The sequence below is a fragment of the Vespa velutina genome, chromosome 18, assembly GCF_912470025.1.
Source record: "Vespa velutina chromosome 18, iVesVel2.1, whole genome shotgun sequence".
In the NCBI taxonomy this organism is placed as follows: domain Eukaryota; kingdom Metazoa; phylum Arthropoda; class Insecta; order Hymenoptera; family Vespidae; genus Vespa; species Vespa velutina.
Genome location: NC_062205.1, coordinates 1,302,110 through 1,325,024, shown reverse-complemented (window position 1 = coordinate 1,325,024; position 22,915 = coordinate 1,302,110). Strand labels below are relative to the sequence as shown.

At 27.1% G+C, this 22,915-nt stretch overlaps 3 protein-coding genes across 5 annotated transcripts in view; 1 reads left to right on the top strand and 2 right to left on the bottom strand.

Annotated features, from left to right (window-relative positions):
• The first annotated feature begins 390 nt into the window (after positions 1 to 390).
• On the top strand, positions 391 to 13,716 carry LOC124955443 (protein obstructor-E-like). The gene is made up of 3 exons (XM_047509897.1): positions 391 to 1,023; positions 10,968 to 11,378; positions 12,477 to 13,716. Exons 1-3 carry the CDS (start codon positions 963 to 965, stop codon positions 12,785 to 12,787), a joined length of 783 nt encoding a protein of 260 aa, XP_047365853.1. The 5' UTR covers positions 391 to 962; the 3' UTR covers positions 12,788 to 13,716.
• An 816-nt stretch (positions 13,717 to 14,532) lies between these two features.
• LOC124955444 (protein obstructor-E-like) lies at positions 14,533 to 18,788 on the bottom strand. 2 transcript variants are annotated; one of them, XM_047509898.1, is made up of 5 exons: positions 18,692 to 18,788; positions 16,351 to 16,569; positions 15,840 to 16,107; positions 14,828 to 14,962; positions 14,533 to 14,683 (listed from the first exon to the last, which is right to left on the bottom strand). In XM_047509898.1, exons 1-5 carry the CDS (start codon positions 18,771 to 18,773, stop codon positions 14,668 to 14,670), a joined length of 720 nt encoding a protein of 239 aa, XP_047365854.1. In that variant the 5' UTR covers positions 18,774 to 18,788; the 3' UTR covers positions 14,533 to 14,667. The 2 variants fall into 2 exon arrangements, with proteins under 2 accessions (XP_047365854.1, XP_047365855.1); XM_047509899.1 differs by lacking the exon at positions 18,692 to 18,788 and adding an exon at positions 18,353 to 18,640.
• A 2,666-nt stretch (positions 18,789 to 21,454) lies between these two features.
• LOC124955409 (protein obstructor-E-like) overlaps positions 21,455 to 22,915 on the bottom strand; it is a 3,920-nt gene continuing 2,459 nt past the window's right edge. Inside the window, exon 4 of one of the 2 annotated variants that reach the window (XM_047509782.1) lies at positions 21,455 to 21,693. The gene's annotated coding sequence lies outside the window, so the exon portion shown is untranslated. Of the gene's footprint in view, positions 21,694 to 22,894 lie in introns of those variants that run through there. The other variant, XM_047509783.1, reaches the window with a different exon arrangement.

Here is a 22,915-nt window from a genome sequence, read left to right as displayed (position 1 = left end):
ATAAGAAAATCGAGAAAAGCTTCGATCGTGATAGTTAATATTGTAATTAGATTGTTACTCATTAATAATTAGTCGCTAAAGTCGGGGATGCGGATTCGAATCGTTAGATATCACGATCATAAGAGTCCGTAGAGCAAGGAGGCCTCGCGATAGAAGAAAACCAAACGCGCGCACGTTTCTTTACCTGTATATGTCTGTGTCTGTCTGTTTGTCTGCCGTTGTATGTGTATGTGTGTGTGTTTGTGTGTGTATGTCTGTGCGTATATATATATTATGTATGTATACATATATATACGTATATTCTCTCCAGTAGTTAAGCCTTCCTATGCGGGCTCGAATGCAGAGAAAAGAGTGGGGAGTTCATATAAGACACGAAGGCAAACGCCTCTGCCAGTGACCACAGACTCGACACGAAAACTCATCGGCTGAGGAGAAAGAGAGAGAGAGAGAGATAGATAGAGAGAGAGAGAGAGAGAGAGAGATAGATAAAGAGACATAAACATATATATACATACATATATATATATATATATATATAGATATATATATATATATATATAAAACTTCTTGTCGGTGTTTAAACGAAATTTAAAAAAAGAAAAAAAAGAAAAAGAAAAATAAAGAAAGAAAAACAATTCACGTCCTATTACTATAACTATTACTATCACTAGTATTTATCTTAACGTTGATTCTAACAACGTCGTAATAACAACTACGATAAATAGTAATACATATATATATATATATATATATATATATATATATATATATATATATATATATATATATATATGTGTGTGTGTGTATATATGTATATGTAGATATAGATAGAATAAAAAAGATATATATTTTTATATATATATATGCACGGATAAATCGTTCTTGAAATCGTTAATCGTTGGTTGACAAGAGTAAATATTTATTCTTTTTTTTTTTTTTTGAAATCGAACATCACGACAAAAATGGCCGGTCAACGAGTTGTTTATCTTCTTCTTCTACTGATCTTCGTCCTCATAGAGCACGGTGAGTTTTATTCAATAATTTCCTCCGTACTCTTTGTCCTATTATTTTACTTCATTTATTTATTTATCTATTTATTTATTTATTTATTATATTATATGTAATTCTGTGTCATTCTCATATATTATACGTACTTACACACATACACACACACACACACACACACACACGGACGGACGGACACGCACACGTCAATTTTTTTTTCTTCTTCTTTCGTTCTCCTCCATTTCTTGCGCCATTTTGTTTTTCTTCTTTTTTCCTTGATTTTTTTCTCTTCTTCTTTTTTATTTTTATTTTACCTCCAATTATGCTTTTTCTTTTCTTGAGCTTTTTCCTCCTCTTTTTCTTTTTCTTTTTTCTTTTCTTTTTTTTTTTTTTTTTAATATTTTTTCATTTTGTTTTGTTTTGTTCTTCTTTTAATCTTTTCTTACAAGTCATTAATCATTCTTCGTTGTCTTTATTCGATTATCGTTATTATTATTGATTATGATTATTGTTTTTATTGTTGTTGTCGTTTGTCATACGACAATTTATTTATTTTTGTTCGTAATTGAAAGATCTACTTCTATTAACAATTTTATAAAATGGAATGAAATTCAAATATAATACCGACGCGTAATATTTATTATTATCAAAATAAATATTATTATCATTTATTATTATTATTATTATTATTATTATTATTATTATTATTAATAATAGCGTTGGTGAATTATTACGAGCTCGACGGTCGATTTGTTTTTTCCTTTTTTTCTTTTTGTACGTTTATTTTTGCTTTTTTCCTTTTCTTTTGTTTTTTGTTTTTTTTTTTTTGTTCTTTTCTCTTTTCGTTTCCTTTGTCCTTCAATCAATCGTTAGGATCGATCATTTTTTTTTTTTTTTTTTTACTTTTCTTTTTACCTTTTCTTCTCAATTTTAAAATCTTGTATAGCGATCGAGGACGATTGTTAGAAACGTATATACTTTTCGATCTGTACGTATCTTTAAATTTTTCATTTCTCATGCGTCATCGTTAAACAATGATGACTCCCGTTCAACAGATTTCACACATCTTAAAGAACTTTCTCTGGGATCTTGTGAGTGAAAATATGAAAGTAGCTCATCGACTGTTTCATCCCCACCTCTTTCTCTTTATTTCTCTTTCTCTCTCTCTTTTTTCTCTCTTTTCTCTCTCTTTCTCTCTTTCTCTATCTCTTTCTCCGTTTTTTTTTTTGTAACAGTCTCCTTTCTCTTTCAACTTCCTTGAATTTTCTTTCATCATTTTCTACATCTTCGTTCTTTCTTTCTTTTTCATTTTTTCTCTTTTTTCTTCTTTTTTTCTTCTTTTTTCTTTTTTTTTGTTTTTTTTTTTGTTTTTTCCTTAATCTCTTCCATTATGCATTATTCGTCTCTTACTAATTCCCTCTTCTTTTTTTTCTTTTTCTTTTTTTTTTTTTTTTTTTACTTTTGGTTTCTTCATCCTTCTTTTAATATTTAATTTATTCTTATTAACCCCGTTAATGAAAGAAAGACAGACAAAGAAAGAGAAAAACAGAGAGAAAGAGAGAGAGAGAGAGAGAGAGAGAGACGGACGTTTTAAGATTCTTGTTTAGCCCTCTAGGCGATTTGTCGCACGTTTCGATTTTGCACAGTGACGTTACGTAAGAGATTTTACTTTCTATACCGTCAAGTAGACTGTCCCTTTTTTTCCCTCTCGTTTCTTTTATTTTTTCTTTCGTTTCTTTTCAATTTTTTTTCTTCTTTTTTTTTTTTTATTTTTTTTTCCTTTTTTTATTTTTTTCTATTTTTTTTTTTTATTATTTTTCCATCGCAGAAATTAGTTTTCAATTCCCGCATTACTTCTTCCTGTCTTACGTAGATGCATACATGGGAAAATTATTTCCAACGTGTTTCCGTAATCGTTAACCATACTTCCGCGAATGTTGAAAAAATATTATTGATACGCGATATCGATTACATCGTAATAATTATTATAAGCATTATCGATATATTAGAGATATAATAAATGGTATGAACATAGATTAAAAATATAATCTATATAGATTAAAAATATAAAATATATATATATATATATATTAAAATTATCGTACGTATGTTTTTATCATAAAGATATTATACGGGGTATATATTGAAAATATTATATATAGTATTGATATCATCGTAAAAATACAAATATCATTTTTGAAAGAAATATTATAATGACATTTATTAAAAGTCAAAATTATTTTAAGAATATTTAATAGATATTGTTATCGACATCATGAAAATATTCTATCGTATGTATTTATTTTGTTTTCCACTTTTTTTCTTTCTTTCTTTTTTTTTTTTTTTTTTCTTTTTAATCTTACGTTACATCAATATTTTGTATTCTTTGTTATTATGATCATCGTCATTATCATTAAATGAATTACGATCGACTATCATGACGAATATAAAAAAAAGCCCTCGCTTTTTGTTCTTTCCACTCTTGTAATATAATTAACTTCATTTAACAAAAATTTTTTTTTTTTTTCTTTTTTCCCCTTTTAATGAAACCAAGCGTCACAACGGAATTTCACGTTTCATAGAGGGAACGCAAGTAGGTCGTATAATTTGCAATAGAGAGGCGTTAGGATTGCTTAATCATTAGCAAGATTCTACCGAGTGTATATAAACGTTCGATGAAAATTCTTGTTGAACTTATATTTAAATTCATTGGTATTTTACTCTTACATTCCAACAAATAATATTAAATATAAATAATTATTTATCTACTCTTATACACATACACACACACACACATCATGTCTTTAAGATCATTTGTTGATCAGAAAAAGAAATTAAAAAAAAAAAAAAAAAAAAAAAAAACAAAAAAAACAAAATTGAATAAACAATATTAAATATATTTACATACACACATACACACACACACACACTCTCTCTCTCTCTCTCTTTCTCTTGTGTCTTTTTAACATTTCATTATTTAAATATAAAAATATTAAAGGTCTGAAAAATCACGTCAATTTTTATAATGGTTATGAAAAATCAAAAGAAACGCATTTATTCACTGATACAAAGTTCAAGTTAAAAGTAACATAAGTAACATACTTTACTATTATTATTATTATTATTATTATTATTATTATTATTATTATTATTATTATTATTAATAGCTTTTTTTTTTCTTTTTTTCTTTCCTTTTTTTTTTTCAATACGAATACCAACAAACGAAGGATCAATAGCCTATATCATACGTATAAGTAAAGTAATTGCGTATTAACGTAATCTGTCATTAAGATTCTAGTCTAGGCTCGCAAGTATACGCAAGTCCAGTCCGGAAACTAGAATGCCGTAGCATTAAGTAATTTCTATCTGGTTCAATCGAAACCGGTCATTATTCTTTTCCCTAACCCCACCCCATCCCTCTTCCTTCTTCTCCTTCTCCTCCTTCTCTTCCTTTCCCACCCCTCCCCCTCCGCCCCTCATCTTGTCCAATAGTTCGATATTGGAAATTTTACTGCACCGTTAAATCGCGTTGTTACATAGCCAATTGCAAATAATTAAATAAAGATTAACTATAGAGCTATACGTAAAAGTCAACTACTTTCTTCTACATTTTTCTTGTGCATACATTTTCTTTTATATACATATATATATATATGTGTGTGTGTATGTGTGTGTGTGTGTGTGTGTATGTATGTATATATAAAATATTTCTCGCGGAAGCAAAGAATCATGTTATATAGTCTCTAGTAGTGTTAGAACGTAATTGTATCTATATAGCAATTTGATCCGTCGTTAGATCGTTACTTCTAAGATACAGGAAATCAAATAGTACATATGTACGTATGTATGTAGTTATTTGTGCGATTTGTGAATTGATATAAAAGAGAATTGAAAACAAAATTTCTCATTACTTTTATTTTCTTTTCTTTGCTCGATCGCATTTTTTTACGTCAAGGTAATTTTCTTTTTTTTTTTTTTTTTTTTTTTTTTTTTTTTTTTTTTTTTTTTGAAAAAAAATATTTTCATTAATAGAATAGTATTCGGAAAATTCATTTTTATATCTGACGACGTGATACATTCAATTTATTCATTTAAATATCTCGATGCGAGATATTCTATCGTTTAATTTCTTTTTTTTTTTTTTTTTTTTTCATTTATTAATGGAAAAATTGTATATTATAAATTGTAAATTGTTAGAAATTATATGAGAGAGGGTAAAGAAAAAGAAATGATCATTCTTTCGAATCAATCAAGATTTTTATTGAAACAATTGAATCGTTAGTTAGTTAAAAATTAAATAAATAGATAACAAGAAACGTAATAATAATTCTTTCAAATCGATCGATACTTTCATAGAAATTGATTCGTAAATTATTAAGAATTAAATACAAAAAAAAAAGAAAAAACTATGATCATTATTGAAAACAATCGATATTCATTTAATAAGAATTAAAATCACAAATCGTTCGTTATTTCTTTCTTTACTCTTTTTTTCGGTAATTAAAACAAAAAAAAAAAAGAAAAAAAAAAAAAGAAAACCAAAAAAAAGTACGATCATTCTTCAAAACGGTCGACATTTTTTTAAAAGATTTAAAAGTCACAAATCCGTTCACTATATTATCTTCCTTCCTTTACTCTCTTTTTTTTTTTTTTTTTCTTTCATTCTTATAAAATTCACGGTACGATATATAAAAAAAAAAAAAGGAAGAAAAATAAAATAATATTTTCCAAACATTATTATTATTATTATTATTATTATTATTATTATTATTATTATTATTACTATTAATATTGTAGATAACTTATAATTCGTAATAGTTCGTGGGCTTGTAATCGTGGATCGAATAAATAAAATAGCTTTGGTGGAGCCATCTAATACATACCAAAGGCTCTCATACTCTTTAAAAGGAGTCGTAAAAGAAGGGAAAGTAAAAGCGTTCGCTTAAAGAACGTCGGCACCGTTTTCTGTACACCGTTTCTATATTGCGTCCCTTACATAAGAGACCCGTTCAATGATATGTCTCCTCCTACTTGCCACGTTTACGTTCCAACGTGATAATAATTCATAAATCATCCGTAAAACATTTTTTTATATATATAAAAAAAAATATATATATATATATACATATACATATTTTTTTTTTATCATAGATCGACGATAAAAAAAAAGGAAGAAAAAAAAAAAAAGAAAATAAATGATACAAAATTGTTTACCGGACAAAATTCCAACGATTATTTATTAATTACTTCGAATAATTCTTTTTTTATTTATTCTTCATTACCGATGGAACTATTAAAAAAGAAAAGAAAAAAAAAAAAGAACCAAAAAAAGAAGAAATTAATCATTCAATTTAATTAAAATTATTCGATTACTTTTTAAGATACGTTTCGTATTATATCTTTATGAATCGTTATCTTTCATTCATATGAAAATACTGAATGACTTTATTGTATATACATATATATATATATATATATATATATATATATATACATGATGTGTTTACGTGTATTAGTTAGAAAGGTTCTTCTTTTGGAAAGAGCATGATATAAAATGCTTTTTATGTATTTTATCAACTCTCTCTCTCTCTCTCTTTCTCTCTCTTTTTCTCTTTTTTACGTCACTCTTCTTGCAAAAGTATCATCAAGAAGGTTAATCTTCAAGTTACATACATAGAAATCGTCATTGACCGTAATAGTTCGTGCGCTTAACTGAGCTAGACCTTAACACCTTTGATATCATCGATATGAATACATATACACGTACATATATACATACACACATACATACATACATACGTGTAAATATATACGTATATTCAAGTGTAATGAACTCTATTGAAATGTGTCTTTGTCGTTATTCCATTCTTTTCTTCTTTCTCTGTCTTGTTTTTTTTTTTTCTGTTTCTATCTCTATTTTTCTTTTCTTCCCATTCCTTATTTTTTTTTGTGTTTTAGTTTTTGTTTCTTTGTTTTTTGTTTTTTCTTTTTTTGATTTACGAACAATGTAAAACACAACCGAAGAGATAATTGTTTGAATGTGTGATATTTGTAGATACGTTTTTGGAAATTTTTTTTCGCATAGACATTTTTCATTATTCTATTGGTCAATATTATGTTGATAGAAGATCATTTTATCGACATAAAATGACATACCTCTATCGAATATTTTGCTCTAGTTTTGCTTTTTTTTTTTGTTTTTTATTTGTCTTTCTTTCTTTTTATTTTTTTTTTCCTATTTTCTATTTTATTTATCGTATCATTATCGATCAGCATAAGTGGATTATTTTCAATGAAAAATTTCAGAAAATTTTAATACAGATCTTTTTACGATTAAATCGATTTAAATCAAGGTATTAGAATTTTGCAGAAAAATGAAACTTTTTACATTAGTTTTGTCATTGTTGTTATGTTTTTCCCTTTTTGTGAAAAATAATTTCAATTTCCTTTGGGAGATCATTTTGCATTATAAAATTTGATATATCGATGATTATTGATTAATCTATTTGAATCGAGATATTGAAATTTTTGAAACAAATACTATATCACATATATATATATATATATATATATATATATATATATATATTTAAAAAATATATTATATATATTATAGAGAATTTTCTTGACTTCTTTTTTATTTCTTTCCTTTTTTTCATCTTAATCATATTCTACATTAATCACTATAGATCGAAGTACTTCAATTTTTGAGAAAAATAATATATATATATATATAATATAATATATTTAAAAGATAGATTATATCAATAATTGAATTTTTACTGGAACTATGTATGAATATATTTCAATTTCTTCTTATCTCTTATTAAAATAAAATCAATTTCACTCTCATTGAGATGATTGTTTCTCGATTAAAAAAAAAGAAAATTTTATAAATCGACAGATTCCTTCCCGTTAAACAAATTATAATTAATCAATTTGATTCGAGATATTGGAAATATTTTTAGAAAAACATATATGTATATATATATATATTTTCTTTTTTTTTTTTTTTTAAATGGCATTAAAAGTTTTGATATTAATACTGTGAATATTCCGGAGAGTTTGATGATGGGAGAGGCGAGATACAAGGCGAGGTTTGCCACGAAGGTTGCGAGTCAAGGCTAGGAACTTTCACTCGTATAATCCACGAGAGAGCGAGCGCACTCTTGGGAGCGAGATACTGGCCGACTTCCCACCTTAAACTTATACATTACTATTTAACATACTTTTATTCGTGTAAGTTTTAAAACGAAATGCCGTATCGATCGAATTATATTAATCTTTTTGGTACGTTCACCCGTTTTACGACTTCCTTACTGTGATTATTTACATGCGTATATATGTAATAACCATCTTAGATACCATTAAAGGGATTTTATTATGTATCGTGTAATTAATTGATAAATTATATTGAACGATATTTTTCGTTCGTATTAATTAAATAATTATCCTTACGTACGATTAAAGTAAAATATTTTTCATTTCTTTTTTTCTTTTTTTTATTGTATACATTTCTTTAATCATTTCATTGCTAATAATATCGTGATAATATCGCAATTACGTATTATCATGATTTTCTTCGTCGGCCATGTTTTTATTCGTAAATTTAAAGCTAACACATAGGACATAGGTTTTATTGAATGATCTCTTTTTCTTTCTTTTTTTTTTTTTTTTTGTTTTTTTTTTTAAATTCAGCATTTACTTGTGAACTTTCGATATGGAACGTTTCGTCGTAGAAATTTTATTGGTGAATATTTTTAAATAAATATTATTTACATATTAGGTTGGAAACTATGAAACGGGCGTTATAAATAAAAAAACTAAACAAAAACGCCCGTTTCATAGTTTCCAACCTAATATTTTGTTCATATATATATATATATATATTAATTTTAGATTTACTTTTCTTCTATTGAGAAGTCCATTAAGACAATTATTATATTTCTTCTTCTTTTCTTTCCTTTTTCTTTTTTTTTTTTTTTTTTTCAAATAAGCCTATCCAACTTTCATTTAGTTTTATTAATGTAATTTTTAAATACATTAACGTCGGAAGGAAATTAGCACGTTCGGTGAAAGCGTTCGTACTCTTATTACCGCAATGTGAGAATGTAAAAGTTAATGACATTATTAAATATATGCAGTATTTACTATATATCAGACGAGAATGACAAGTCTCGTTGATCGAACGTCCTATAACAACTATTTTCTCTCTTTTTCTTTCTCTCTCTCTCTCTTTCTCTCTCTCTCTCTCTCTCTCACTCTATTTATTTATTTATTTATTTATGTACGCTTTACGTGAACTTTTTTCTTTTTTATTTATTTTTTTTTTTCCAACGATTTCCAGTTAACATTTCGCGACAAAACTCGTTACACTTTCACCACTCTATGGCCATACTAGTTTCTTTTTATTTTATTTCTTTTTTTTTTTTTTTTTGTTTCTTCTCGTTTTGTTTCCTTTTATTTTTCTTCATTCCTTTCCTTTTTTCTTTTTTCTTTTTCCTTGTTTTTTTTTTTTTTTCTTCTATTACCTTATCTTTTCTAATCGCGCTCGTACATATTTAGTTGTAAAATGTCAGTGAATACCTGATTTCCGATTTAATTTGTATTACATTATCTAAGAGAGAAATGCGTTACATAAATACGTAAAGTATTTACATTCTTAATCAAATAACGATGTGAGCATTATTTTTCTACGTTTGCTTCAGAATCAATCGGGAAAAGATAATTTATTTTTTAATTATCTATCGCAATTAAACGTAGTATATTTGAGAAATTTAATTCCTTTTTTATTTTTGTCTTTTTTTTTTTTTTTTCTTTTTTTTTTTTATTTAATTATTCGATCGGCTGGTATTAGAAGATATTTTTAATGAAAAAATTTTCACGATACTTGGACGATCACAATTTCGAGATAAATCATTTTTCTACATTGTTCAAAATGACGTCAAATAATTAAATTTAATTGAATTCAATTTAGGGTTGTTTTTCTTTTTTTTTTTTTTTTTTTTTTGTTATAATTCGCAAAAATTTTAATTACAATCTGTGGAAAAATTCGAACAAAAGGCATATTTATGAAATTGCCTTAAACTTTTTATGAATTTCAATCGGTACATTATCAATCATTATAAAACATATCTATTAATAAATATTTACAATGTGAAAAGAAAAAATTTGTTAACACGTAAAAAAAAACCGTATATTGCGATTATCGCGCATTTCCATTGTGACCTTCAAATAATCCAAAATAATATTCCAAGGTAATTTAAACGATCAATATAAATGTGAACGGCGAAAATAACGAAATAATTATTAACACTATCCATATTTAGAATAATTTTTCTTGAGAAACGTATGAATAAATTATTGAGTTTAAAATAAAACCATAGAAAGTACAAAACGAGAAATATAATTCGATATTTATAATGTCATGGACGCCGACGTTGACGTCGCCAACAACGACGATGACACGTTTAATGAATTTATTTATGCTCTCATCGAGAGTGACTTTCAAACTTGTTGTAAAATCAAAAAAGAAAGAAGAAGAAGAGGAAGGAAGAAGAAGACAAAAAAAAAACCAAGGGAATAAAAAAAGAAAGACGTGTGAAAATTTTTAATTCGAAAGATACACACACACAAACAAATACACACGTATACACGTATACAAACACACGTTTTCCTTGATGATGATGATGATGATGACGATGATGATGAAACATTGCAAATGCGTGGCATCTCTTTTACGCATTTCGTCCTTGAGAATCCTTAACGATGGTATCACGAGGAATGTGATTTAAGATTTCGCAAACGTCGTGTTTAAAAAAAAAACAGAAATAAAATAACAATAATAATAATAATAATAATAATAATAATAATAATAATAATAATAACAATAATAATAACAATAATAATAATAATAATAATAAAAATCGTTCATATAATTAAAAAAGAATTAAATATTTCAGAATGTTACGGTCAGAAGCAACATCAGGAGGATCCTTGTCAGACAAAATCAAGAGTGGTCGGCGATATTGAATATTGCGATCGTTATTGGGAATGCGTTAACGGTAGACCAGAATTATTTGATTGCCCTAATGGTCTCGTATTCGCTGGAAAACACAGGGGTGTAACAGAGGGTTGTGATTATCCATGGAGAGCTAATTACTGTGATGGTAAACGCCAAGCTAATCCACCAATATCAGCGGACCATTGCGATTGGCTTTATGGTATATTCGGCCATGAGACATCTTGCACGAGATATTGGACTTGTTGGAATGGCACTGCTACCGAACAATTGTGCATTGGTGGTCTACTTTATAACGAAAGGGCACGGTCCTGCGATTGGCCTGAGAATGTCGAGGGTTGTCAAAAGCATCGTGAGTATTGAAATCTTGTATATATTATCTCGTTAAAAATTTTCTCATTGATCGAGCGAAAAAGACAGAAAAAGAGAGAAAGAGAGGGGGGGTGGAGGGAGGGGAAGGGAGGAGAAAACAAGAAAAAAGAAAAAAAAAAAGAAAGTAATCTCGACTCGTTATGCCTTTCTCTTCGATATCTCTTCTCTCCTTTTTTTATTTTCCTCTTTTTTCCTTTTTTTCTTTAACCTTCGCGTGATTCTTTTAGTTTCTTTTCTTTCCTTCAGTTCTTTCTTTCTTTTTTTCCTTCTTTCTTTTCTTTTTCCCTTTTTGTTCTTCCACCATCGAAAAACGAGATTTCGAGAGAAAAGAGTAAATGAGTTAGTGAATGTGAGAGAGAGAGAGAGAGAGAGAAAGAGAGAGAGGAGTACATTGATTAATATTCGAGACAATTAAGTAAGTAAGTAAGTAAGTAACTTACTTTATATTACATATCATTTTGTTATATATATATATAGAATATATATATGTATATATATATATATATATATTATATATATTTATATACAATAAAACAATGATAAGTATGTAAATACATAGGTAAAAAATATACATATTATATATAATATAATATAAATATATGTATAATATAAATTTATATATGATATATATATATATATATATATATATATATGATATATATAATGACAAGTATGTAAATACGTAGGTAAAAAATATACATATTATATATAATATAATATAAATATATATATAATATAAATTTATATATGATATGTATATATGATATGTATATATGAAATATATATATATATATATACATATTTAACAAAACGACATGTAATATAAAGTAAGTAAGTTACTTACTTACTTACTTATTTATCTCGAATATTAATCAATATATATATATATATATATATATATATATATATATATTAATTTTTTCAATGATTATGTTGTACAATAATTATGTACATTGATTTTTTCTCCTTGTTTTTTTTCTTCCTTCTTTTTCCTATATGTATATATATATATATATATGTGTGTGTGTATGTATATGAAACGATTAATTAATGATATATATGTGTATATGTATTACAGCACTTTGTAATGACGACGCTAACGGCAACGTACCATTAGGAAAGTCTTGCAATCGTTATTGGCAATGCCAAGGTGGTTATCCACGTTTACAAAGATGCCCAGCCATGTTGGTGTTCGATAGACGATCATTGAGATGCGTCGTACCACCTACCGAGGATTGTGACGTACCAACGACGCAACCCAGTTTGGATGGGGATTTGCAAGATGGTAGAATCGAGCAAGAACCCGAAGAAGAAAATTTACCGCCTGGCGTACCGCCACTTCCGGCCGGTGCCCTACCAATTCCCCTTCGAGCACGTCCTAGAAATTAATTTTAAATCATTCCTTTGTATGGTTTGAAAGAAAAAACGAAAAAGAATATGATAAAAAAAAGGAAAGAAAAAGAAAGAACACACACACAAATACAGAAAGACGGACACACGAACGACGAAACAAAGGAACGATGAAAGTTACACGCTTTTGAGTATGAGCATCCAAATTATGATGTTTTCTTTTTTTCTCTTTTTTTTCGTTTTTTCTTTTTCTTTTTCTTTTTCTTTTACTTTTTTTTTTTTTTTTTTTCGTACACTTATTATTTTCTCTTCCATTAAGTCGTAAAGCATCGAAACATTAGGGGTTGAAATCATTATAGAATTATTGAAAAATAGTGATTACTTTGGAGAGAAATTGTATCTTTCCCGTACATCACCAACCCATTACCTACCACCTACCCCCACCCCCTATGGGCCACCTTTACCATGGTTTTTGTTTTTATTTTATTTTAACTTTTTCCTTTAATGTCCACGTTCCGCAAGTAAACGAAACTTATGCCTACGGTAATAGCGTAAGCATGATTGAACGTTAGATCGTTAAGTTTCTTCCTTTCTATCTTTCCTTGTTTTTCGTATTATTTTTTTTTCTTCTTGTTTTTTTTGTCTTCCTTGTTTTTCTTTTTCTTTTTTTTGTTTTTTTTTGTTTTTTTTTTTGTTTTTTTTACAAACACAAAACCCTCCCCTCATCATTCGCTCCCACGTTCATCCCTTGGTGAAGATGTGTAAATATTTTATCCTTTTAGCCATTTCTTTACTATTATTATCTGCCCTTCGCCTCCTCCTCTTTCCTACTCTCCCTCCCACCTCCCCCCTTCCACCCATATACCACCATTTTCTTAATCGTATTAAAAATGTTCAAACGCAATTACACCTGCTCGATGTAGAAATACATGAAATAAACTGTATATTGTATATTTTTTTTAGACGCCGCTACACGTTTCATTCCACGATTTTCCCAGTACCTAAATATATATATATATTTTTTTTTTTTTCAAAAAACTATAACAAAACTATACTACGGTAGTTCGATTAAAAATAAACTATGTGTTCGTATGGTTACCAACGTTATCGAACTATTGTCAAGGCAAATGTATTATGGCCTTTCATTTTTCTTTTTTTTTTTTTTTTTTATCTGTTTTCTTTTTTGTCGATATTGCTCGTAACAACAATACGTAAATACGTTGTAATATTGTGTGTATGGTATGAATGTAATATATTCTCGACCTCAGAGACCTTGAAGTATGATATCGAGAAATATTTTTTCCACGTATTAATATCTATTACTATTACTATTATTATTATTATTATTATTATTATTATTATTATTATTATTATTATTATTATTATTATTATTATTATCATTATTAGTATTATTATTAGTTCATTTTAACACGCAAAGGATATAAGAAATTGTGATTGTATTGGTGTGATTGGTTCAATGACAATTATGACAAATTATTATGACAATTATCTTAATCGTACGTTGATGTAACCCTTAATAGATTTTTATTTCAATTTTGTCAATCATTAAATAGAAAATATTACAGATAATTTTTATAACGAATATTGATACATCTATATTTATAGCCCAATACGATGAACGGCCATATTTCATCGATATATTTTATTTTGCCCCCGTCAAAGATAGATATTAGATTTTTCATTCGTTGTAATTATTTACGTCGTAGTTGTAAATATGACGTAAGACGTTCACATTCTTCTTCTTATTATTATTATTATTATTATTCTTCTTCTTCTTCATGTACAGTGTGTCATGTTTCTTATAAAAAAAAAAAAAAAAAAAAAAAAAGAAATGAAAGGAAAAATGAAGAAAAAAGATCCCATTACACGTGTATAATGTAATTAAACCGATCGAACTATTACAGGCTATTGGCACTGAAAAATAAAATATTATTTATTATTATATTATAATTAATATTATAAAGGATAATTATAATGAAAAGATTTTAATTTGTCTATTATAATTTGTGCTATGTTTGTTTTTATTTATTTTTTTTTTTATTTTTGTTTTGTACGTACCAATGTGGTAGCTCTTCGGGTTCGAGACAGCTCAAACTAACGGAATCAAATAATTTACCGTCGCCGCATGTCAAAAGACGCGGATGTCCTTCGACGCAAGTTATCAATCTACCGCAGTCACCAGGCACCGGGAATCTAACGAAAGAAAATTTCATGCGTTTCAGAAGAAAATTAACGAATCGGACGATGACGATAGGATGAAACTTAATTTGAAAAATATCTACGAACGTATACGATATACGATAAATAGAAGAAGAAAAAAGAATGAACGTTCCGTAATGAATATTTTCTTACGAAAGAATTCAATTAACAAAAGTTCATTCAGAATATTTTTTTTTTTTTTTTTTTTTTTTTTATTTATAGATATAAAAGATATTTTTTTTTCTTTTTTACATTTAAAAACATTGTTATATTTCAAAGATTCTTTCTTATCTTTTTTAGAACGTTATGATCGTTTTAAAAATTACGATAACACGATGGATACGTCTTTAAGATAAATTATAAAATAATTTTCAAAAATTATGATAACGCGAAGGTTATACCATTAAGATAATTTTAAGATAATTATCTAAAAACTATGAGAAATCGTTAAAATAGATTAAAAATATAATTCCAATTTAATATTTTCTTTTCTATTATTTCGTTAAATATGATTTTGATTGTAGATAAAAATTCTTATTGAAATATTTTAAAATTACAAATATTATTTTCCACTTCGAGCATTAATATTTAGCTTTACTTGACCCCGTCCCCTCCCTCTCCCCTATCCTCCCCCTCATCCTAGATACATCTCTATTCTTTATAAATTATTACAAGGAATCATTACAACGAAAGATTACAACGTATGATTACAATGAATATTCACAACGAACGATTACAACGAACGATTACAACGAACGATTACAACGAACGTTTACAACGAATGATTCCTACGAATGATTACAACAAATGATTCCTACGAATGATTACAACGAACGAAAAAATAAATCATATAATTGAATTTATATCGTACCTCGGGAAAGGCCAGAACTTAGCTGCAGCACTACGTGCTGGTACTTTATGGGGACATTTGAAACCAACAATTGCTTCCGGATTACAATATGGCAAAAGTTGATCAGGCCATACGCAAGTATGAGTTTTCGGATCGTAAGCTAAACCAGCATCACAATGTTCTTGAAGTGGATGTCCATGTACACATTTGATATACGTAGTGCTACAGGTATCACTATCGGGATAAAGTCCAAATTGAAATTCGCAACCGGGCGAGCTCACAGGTGTAACTGTAAATTAATAATGATTATTATTATTATTATTATTATTATTATTATTATTATTATTATTATTATTTTTATTTACCATAGGTTTTTTGTTTCTTTTTTTTTTTTTATATGAAGAAAGAGAAAAAAGGGGTGAAAGAAATTCTCCCCTCTAATTTATATTAATGTAACATTAATATATCTTTGAAAAATATTTCAATGATGTTTTTTAATTGGTATAAATAATATTTGTTAAGATATAATTACGATCGTGCTGGCGGTGTCCACAATTAACGGCCCAATAATAATTGCAATGATTATGTATAGCACCGTGTCCGTCAAAAAGTAAACCATTTTCACAATGTTCGAGTGTCAACGTGCCATTCGTACATAAAAAAAAACTATTGCAATCCTCTGGATGAGCATATGCGTGTACACCGTACGGATCGGGACATGGCGGTGCACCGTAAAGCGTAGTAGCTTTAACTATAAAAATAATATTTATATTATTATTTATATTGAATACAATGGAACATAGATTAAAATATATTGTACATTGAATATGAGTTAATCAGACGAAGAAAGAATCTATAAATATCGTTGGTAACATTTTTATTTCATCTATACATATGTTTATATATCTCAAGGACGAAATAGATAGTAAATATGCTTAGACTTTCTCATCGTAAATATCGAATGTTCTTTAAGCTTGGAATAATGAACACGATTATTATTATTATTATTATTATTATTATTATTACTATAATTATTATTATTTTATTATTATTATTTCATAATAATAATAATTAATTTACAATAATAATTAATATAAAATATATGTATATATATATATATATATATATATATATAAATAAATATAAATATAAAATAGTAGGAAATAATAATATAAAGTAATAAAAATCAATATAAAACAATAATAATAATTATTATTATTATAACATTTATTATTATTATTATTATTATTATTATGATTATTATGATTATTATTATTATTATTATTATTATTATTATTATTATTATTATTATATTAGTATTATTACTTTATAATAATAATAATTAATTTACAATAATAATTAATATAAAATATATGCATATATATAAAAATAAATATAAATATAAAATAGTAAAAAATAATAATATAATGTAATAAACAATCAATATAAAACAATAATAATAATAATTATTATTACTATTTTATATAATATATAATAATAATAATAATTATAACAATTATTATCATTATTATTATTATTATTAATATTATTTTTTTATAATAACAATAATTAATTTACAATAATAATTAATATAAAATATATGTATATATATATATATATATATATAAATCAATATAAAAGAATAATAATAATAATAATTATTACTATTTTATATAATAATAGTAATAATTATAACAATTATTATTATTATTATTATTATTATTATTATTATTATTATTATTATTATTATCATAATTATTATCATTATTATCATTATTATAACGAATCAAGGGAAAAGAAAAATATCTAAGAAATTGTTTTTCATGTGTAAATGAATTAAAAAAAAAAAAAAAAAGGAAGGATGCACGATTACGACGAATAGAAATAACATAAAAGAAAAGAAAAAAAGAAGAAAAAAAAAAAAGGAAAAAAAAGCGGAAACGAAAAAAAATCACAAAAACAAAAACTAAAGAAAAAAGAAAACAAAAAAAAAATACAATCGAAGGATAATAGAAGTATCATCATTATGTCATAATAAGTGTTTATCGTTTACGGATTGAAACGTTAACAAGCGTCCATATGGTAAGAAGAAAAAAGTATAGTTGAAAGGAAATGACCTATCGCGTGAGAACGAGTCGAACGCGTAACGATGAACGTCATCGTATCCGATTCGATTATTCGAGATGGAAAGTTAATTCCGATGATAAATAAAGATGGTGTATGCGTGGGATGTATCAGACCGACGTATCTTAAGCGCCATGTTTGCATCATTGTGATGCGATGCGTCAATGCACTCGCGTACGTTGATCTATAAGGACGAACAAGTTCTCCTGAACGCGACGAAAATTTAATAACGATAAGTAAAAACTCCATAACTATATATATCCATGATTACATAAATACATGTATATATATATATATATATATATGTATGCGACGAATGAGTAAAAAAAAAAAAAGGACACGATAAAAAAAATAAAAAAAAAAAAAAAAAAAGAAAAAAAAAGTAAAAAAAAAAAGAAATGAAGACTCACCGGACGATGATAGTACGGCCAACAGGAGGGCCAATAGGATCGTACTTCTCGAACGTCTCATAGTCCGGATAATATTGTTAGATTTAGATTGTTACCTACTGTTTTGTCTGTGTGTTCTACTATGACTATATCTGAATGCTTCCTCGACAGTTATTGGCTCGAACAGTTATTGGCCTCGAGAGAACACCAGGACTTCTCTCCCTTCACTCGGATTCGTGAAAACCATGTCTCCTCGACCCCACCCTTCTTATTTAGTTTGCTATTCACTCAGTCACTCACTCACTCGCTCGCTCACTCACTCAGTCACTTATTTACTTATTTACTCTCTCACTCACTTACCTGTCTTTCTTTTTAATGATTTCTTAACCGAGCGACGATCGTTCGTTCGTTCGTTCGTTCGTTCGTTCGTTCGTTCGTTCATTCGTTCGTTCGTTCGTTCGTTCGTTCGTACACTTTCGTCGTTCGTCCGAACGCACCCGAAGAAAAAGGATCATGGAGTTAAACAGCCGAGCAAAAATAACAACGACTTTGGATAGTTACGTTTTTAAAACGTCGTATTACAATTTCATGTACAATTTCTTTTTTTCCTCTTAATTTCTTTTTTTTTTGTAATATTCACTGATCGTGTCTACTTTTTTTTTCCTTTTTCTTTTTTTTCTTTTTCTTTTTCCTTTTTTTTTTTCTTTTTTTTTTAATTCATTTATCTCTTTTTTCACATTAAAAAAATTTTCATTCTATTCTCATTAATCGTTAAATTCGCCATCGTGGATACGCACTTAAGCACTTTAATACGGACCTTTGGATATATTAGGAATAAAAAAAAAACAAAACAGAAAAAAACAATACAGGACAAAAAACTTAATCACTTTTCTAACATAATTTTTTTGGATTCGTATTAAATATTCTCTTTCATTTTGGACATTATAAGTAATTATTTCTTCTTCTTTCCACACTCTTCCACACATTCCCCGACCCCATTTTCCACTCTAATCTTTTCCATATCCATCGTTGCTATACGCGTGCTTGCTTATTGAAGCGATCATTTGAGAACGATAGTACGTTACGCTTGCTAATAAATTTTCAGCATTGTCGAACATTTCTTTTCTTTTTTTTTTTTTTTCTTTCGTTCAAGCATTACGCGAAATTTCGTAAAAAAAAAAAAAAAAAAGGGAATACAAGAAAAAGTACACACGCAAGAAAAAATAAATAAGAATGAAAAAGAATAATAATTATAAAATTCGTACTTCCTCGAAATTCATTAGCACCATTACAAATATGTAAATTTATTAAATACAATATTTAATTCGTGAGAAATCATTTTGTTCACGTGAACATGGCCGAACATCCTGAAGAACGACGATGAGCCACGATCCCGTTCGTGACCATTTTTGGCATAACTATGTACAATAGTTATTTATTCATTTGATAAGTCGAAAAAAAATTCGATTCGCATTTATGCGACTACAGATCTTGCATACAAACGAACGATAAGAAGAATAGATAGACGTTAGCATAATCGCAACGTTCGCATAACGTAACTAAACGATTACGAATGGCGGTGATTATGCATATGGCTCCTTTTTATATATGTTAGTGTATATGTATATAAATACTCTTACATACATATTTATGATTTACTATATAGTTTATACGGTCTATCTCTTTTTATATTTTCTCTTTCTCTTTCTCTTTCTCTTTCTCTTTCTCTTTCTCTTTCTCTTTCTCTTTCTCTTTCTCTTTCTCTTTCTCTTTCTCTTTCTCTTTCTCTTTCTCTTTCTCTTTCTCTTCTACCCCGGACATTTAACTGTCTTATGTAAGAGACTTCATGCCGATCGGTTCGAAGACCGGCAAGCGATTGGTTGTAGATGTGAATGTGGTGAAAGCCGACAACGACGACGACAACGACGACGACGACGACGACGACGACGACGACGACGACGACGACGACGACGACGACGACGACGACGACGATGGTTATTCTTGGTCGATTTCGATCGCTCGGCATTGTTGGTACCTATAAAGGTAGAACGATTTTTTTTCAAAGAATTTCATACATTCTACATTAGTTTAAAATCTAATCCATTTAATTTTATAACAGATAAGTTTTCTTTTCTTTTCTTTTCTTTTCTTTTCTTTTCTTTCCTTCGTTTTTTTTTTCTTTTTTTTTCTTTTTTTTTTTTTTTTTTTTTTTCTTTTTAATCATTATCTAACATTTATCGAAATTTTTGCTTTAAACGTAATACGAAGTTTCTTCTTTAATAATATTAAATCGTATAATATGAAATTTCGAAATTTTTCTTTCGGCCAGAATAGAAATAGTTTTTATTTTTATTTTCTTTTTTTTTTTTTTTTTTTTTTTGTTTGATAATGTAATTATATTCGATAATGTTCAAAGAAATATATTCAATTATTAAAATTCATTGGTATAACATTCCTATCTTTCTATAAAGATAGATAGAATGATTTTTCGGAGAATTTCGCATTATACGTTTGGGATTTAATCTAATCTAATCTAATTCATTGTTTGATTTCAAATTATTACGTGGTATATAATATATAGAAATTTTTGTTTTAAACGTAATATGAAATTTCACGGATAACATTAAACGTTATATAATATTAAATGTTAAAATATTTTTTTCTCGATAGAATAATAGTTCTTTTTTTTTTTTTTTTTTTTTTTTTTTTTTTTTTTTTTCTTTTTTTAGACATAATGCGAAGTTTCTCCGATAATATTAGCTCATGTAATAGAAGTGTCAAAATTTTTTTGATAGAATAGAAATAATCTTTTTTTTTGTTTTTTTTTTTTGTTTTTTGTGTCGAACAAATACATTATTATATTTGTAAGTATTGCTACGTTGCTTTTTATAAAGATTGAAAAATTTTTTTTCAAAGAATTTCAAATCTTACGTTTAAGATTCTAATCCATTTAATTTCCAATCTATCGTCTAACAATCTAATTATCTAAATATGTCAATTTTAATTCTAATCTGTAAATCTATTGAATTCAATTAACCATACGATTCTATTGTCCTTTTGTCGATGTGATTTGAATAAAACAAAGCAAAAAAAAAACAAAAAAAAAAAAAAGAGAAAAAGAAAAAATTCCTCTATCATGAAAAGTTCTAATCTTTCGACAACAAATATGTCTACGAAAGTATTTTTAATTTTATTGTAGAAATTATTGTATCACATATGTAATATTCCAAAATACAAAAATAAACGATAATCCGTCGAAAGCGTTGTTAAGCATTGCATCGGTTGCATCGGTTGCATCGGTTGTATCGGTTGCATCGGTTGCATCGGTTGCATCGGTTGCATCGATTGCATTATTATTGAGGCTTAAAAAATTTATAAAAAAAAAATTACTCTTGCTTCTTCGATTGAAGTTAGCCCGTTGTAAAAAATTTCTGCGCGACATTCATGGGTAAAAAATTATAAAAAAAAAAAAAAAAAAAAAAAAAAAGAAAAACAAAAGAAAGAAACAAAAAAAACAATAACGACAATTAATAACGTATCGTGATGAACTTTAAGGCGATGCTAAAAAGAAAGAAAAATAAATAAAACTCGTGGTCCCTCGGATAAATCATCTTATGATTTATCCGATAGATCTACGAATAATTAGATTTTTTTTTCCTTTTTTTTTTTTTCCTTTCCTTCAATTTCCTCAATCTTCTTAATCATACATTTCTTTTGGTTCATTTAATGAATATTCTTTTAATTTGATATTTCTTTTGATTTCTTTAATCATACGAATAATTACGATTTTTCCTTTTACTCCCTTTTTTTCTTTTTCTTTTTCTTTTTCCATTAATATATCATAAAGATTTAATAAATAAAATTAATAATAGAAATTTTATGTTACATTTATGATATAAATAAAGAGATATATCGTTTATATTAAACAAACCGCGAAAAGAATAGCTATCATACTTTCACTCTTTTTCAAATCTATTTCGATAATATCAAAGAAATTTTAATAATTTATCCGTAGAATTGAGCGCATCGTTTATTACGTAAAGAGAAAGGTTGCAATCGCGCGAGTAAAAAGGAAAAAAAAAGAGATAGAGAGAGAAAGAGAACGAGAAAGAGAACGAGAGAGAGAGAGAGAGAGATAGGTAGAGGGAAGGAAAGGGAGAGAGAGAGAGAAAGAGAGAGAGAGAGAAATTACATGAAAGATATCTGAATCGTCGATCGTCAATCTATATAATTTATCGTAAGACGTTCATTAAATCTTAGACGAGTCATCTGATAGCGATTGTACTTCTACAATTGACTATAGTTACTATTAACGATGGTAATTGATACGTAATTCGTCGAACGTAGATACATATGTTAATATTAAATGACATACGACGTAATTATTTATACTAGACACAATCTAATCGATCAAATAGAGAGAGAGAGAGAGAGAAAGAGAGAGAGAGAGAGAGAGAGAGAGGTTACAGTCAAGTTTTTTCTATTTATATTTTTTCCCCTTTTTTTTCTTTCTTTTATTATTTTTTTATTCTTTTTTTTTTGTCTTCTCAAGACAGATGGAAAAAGATCATCCGAAATGTATCA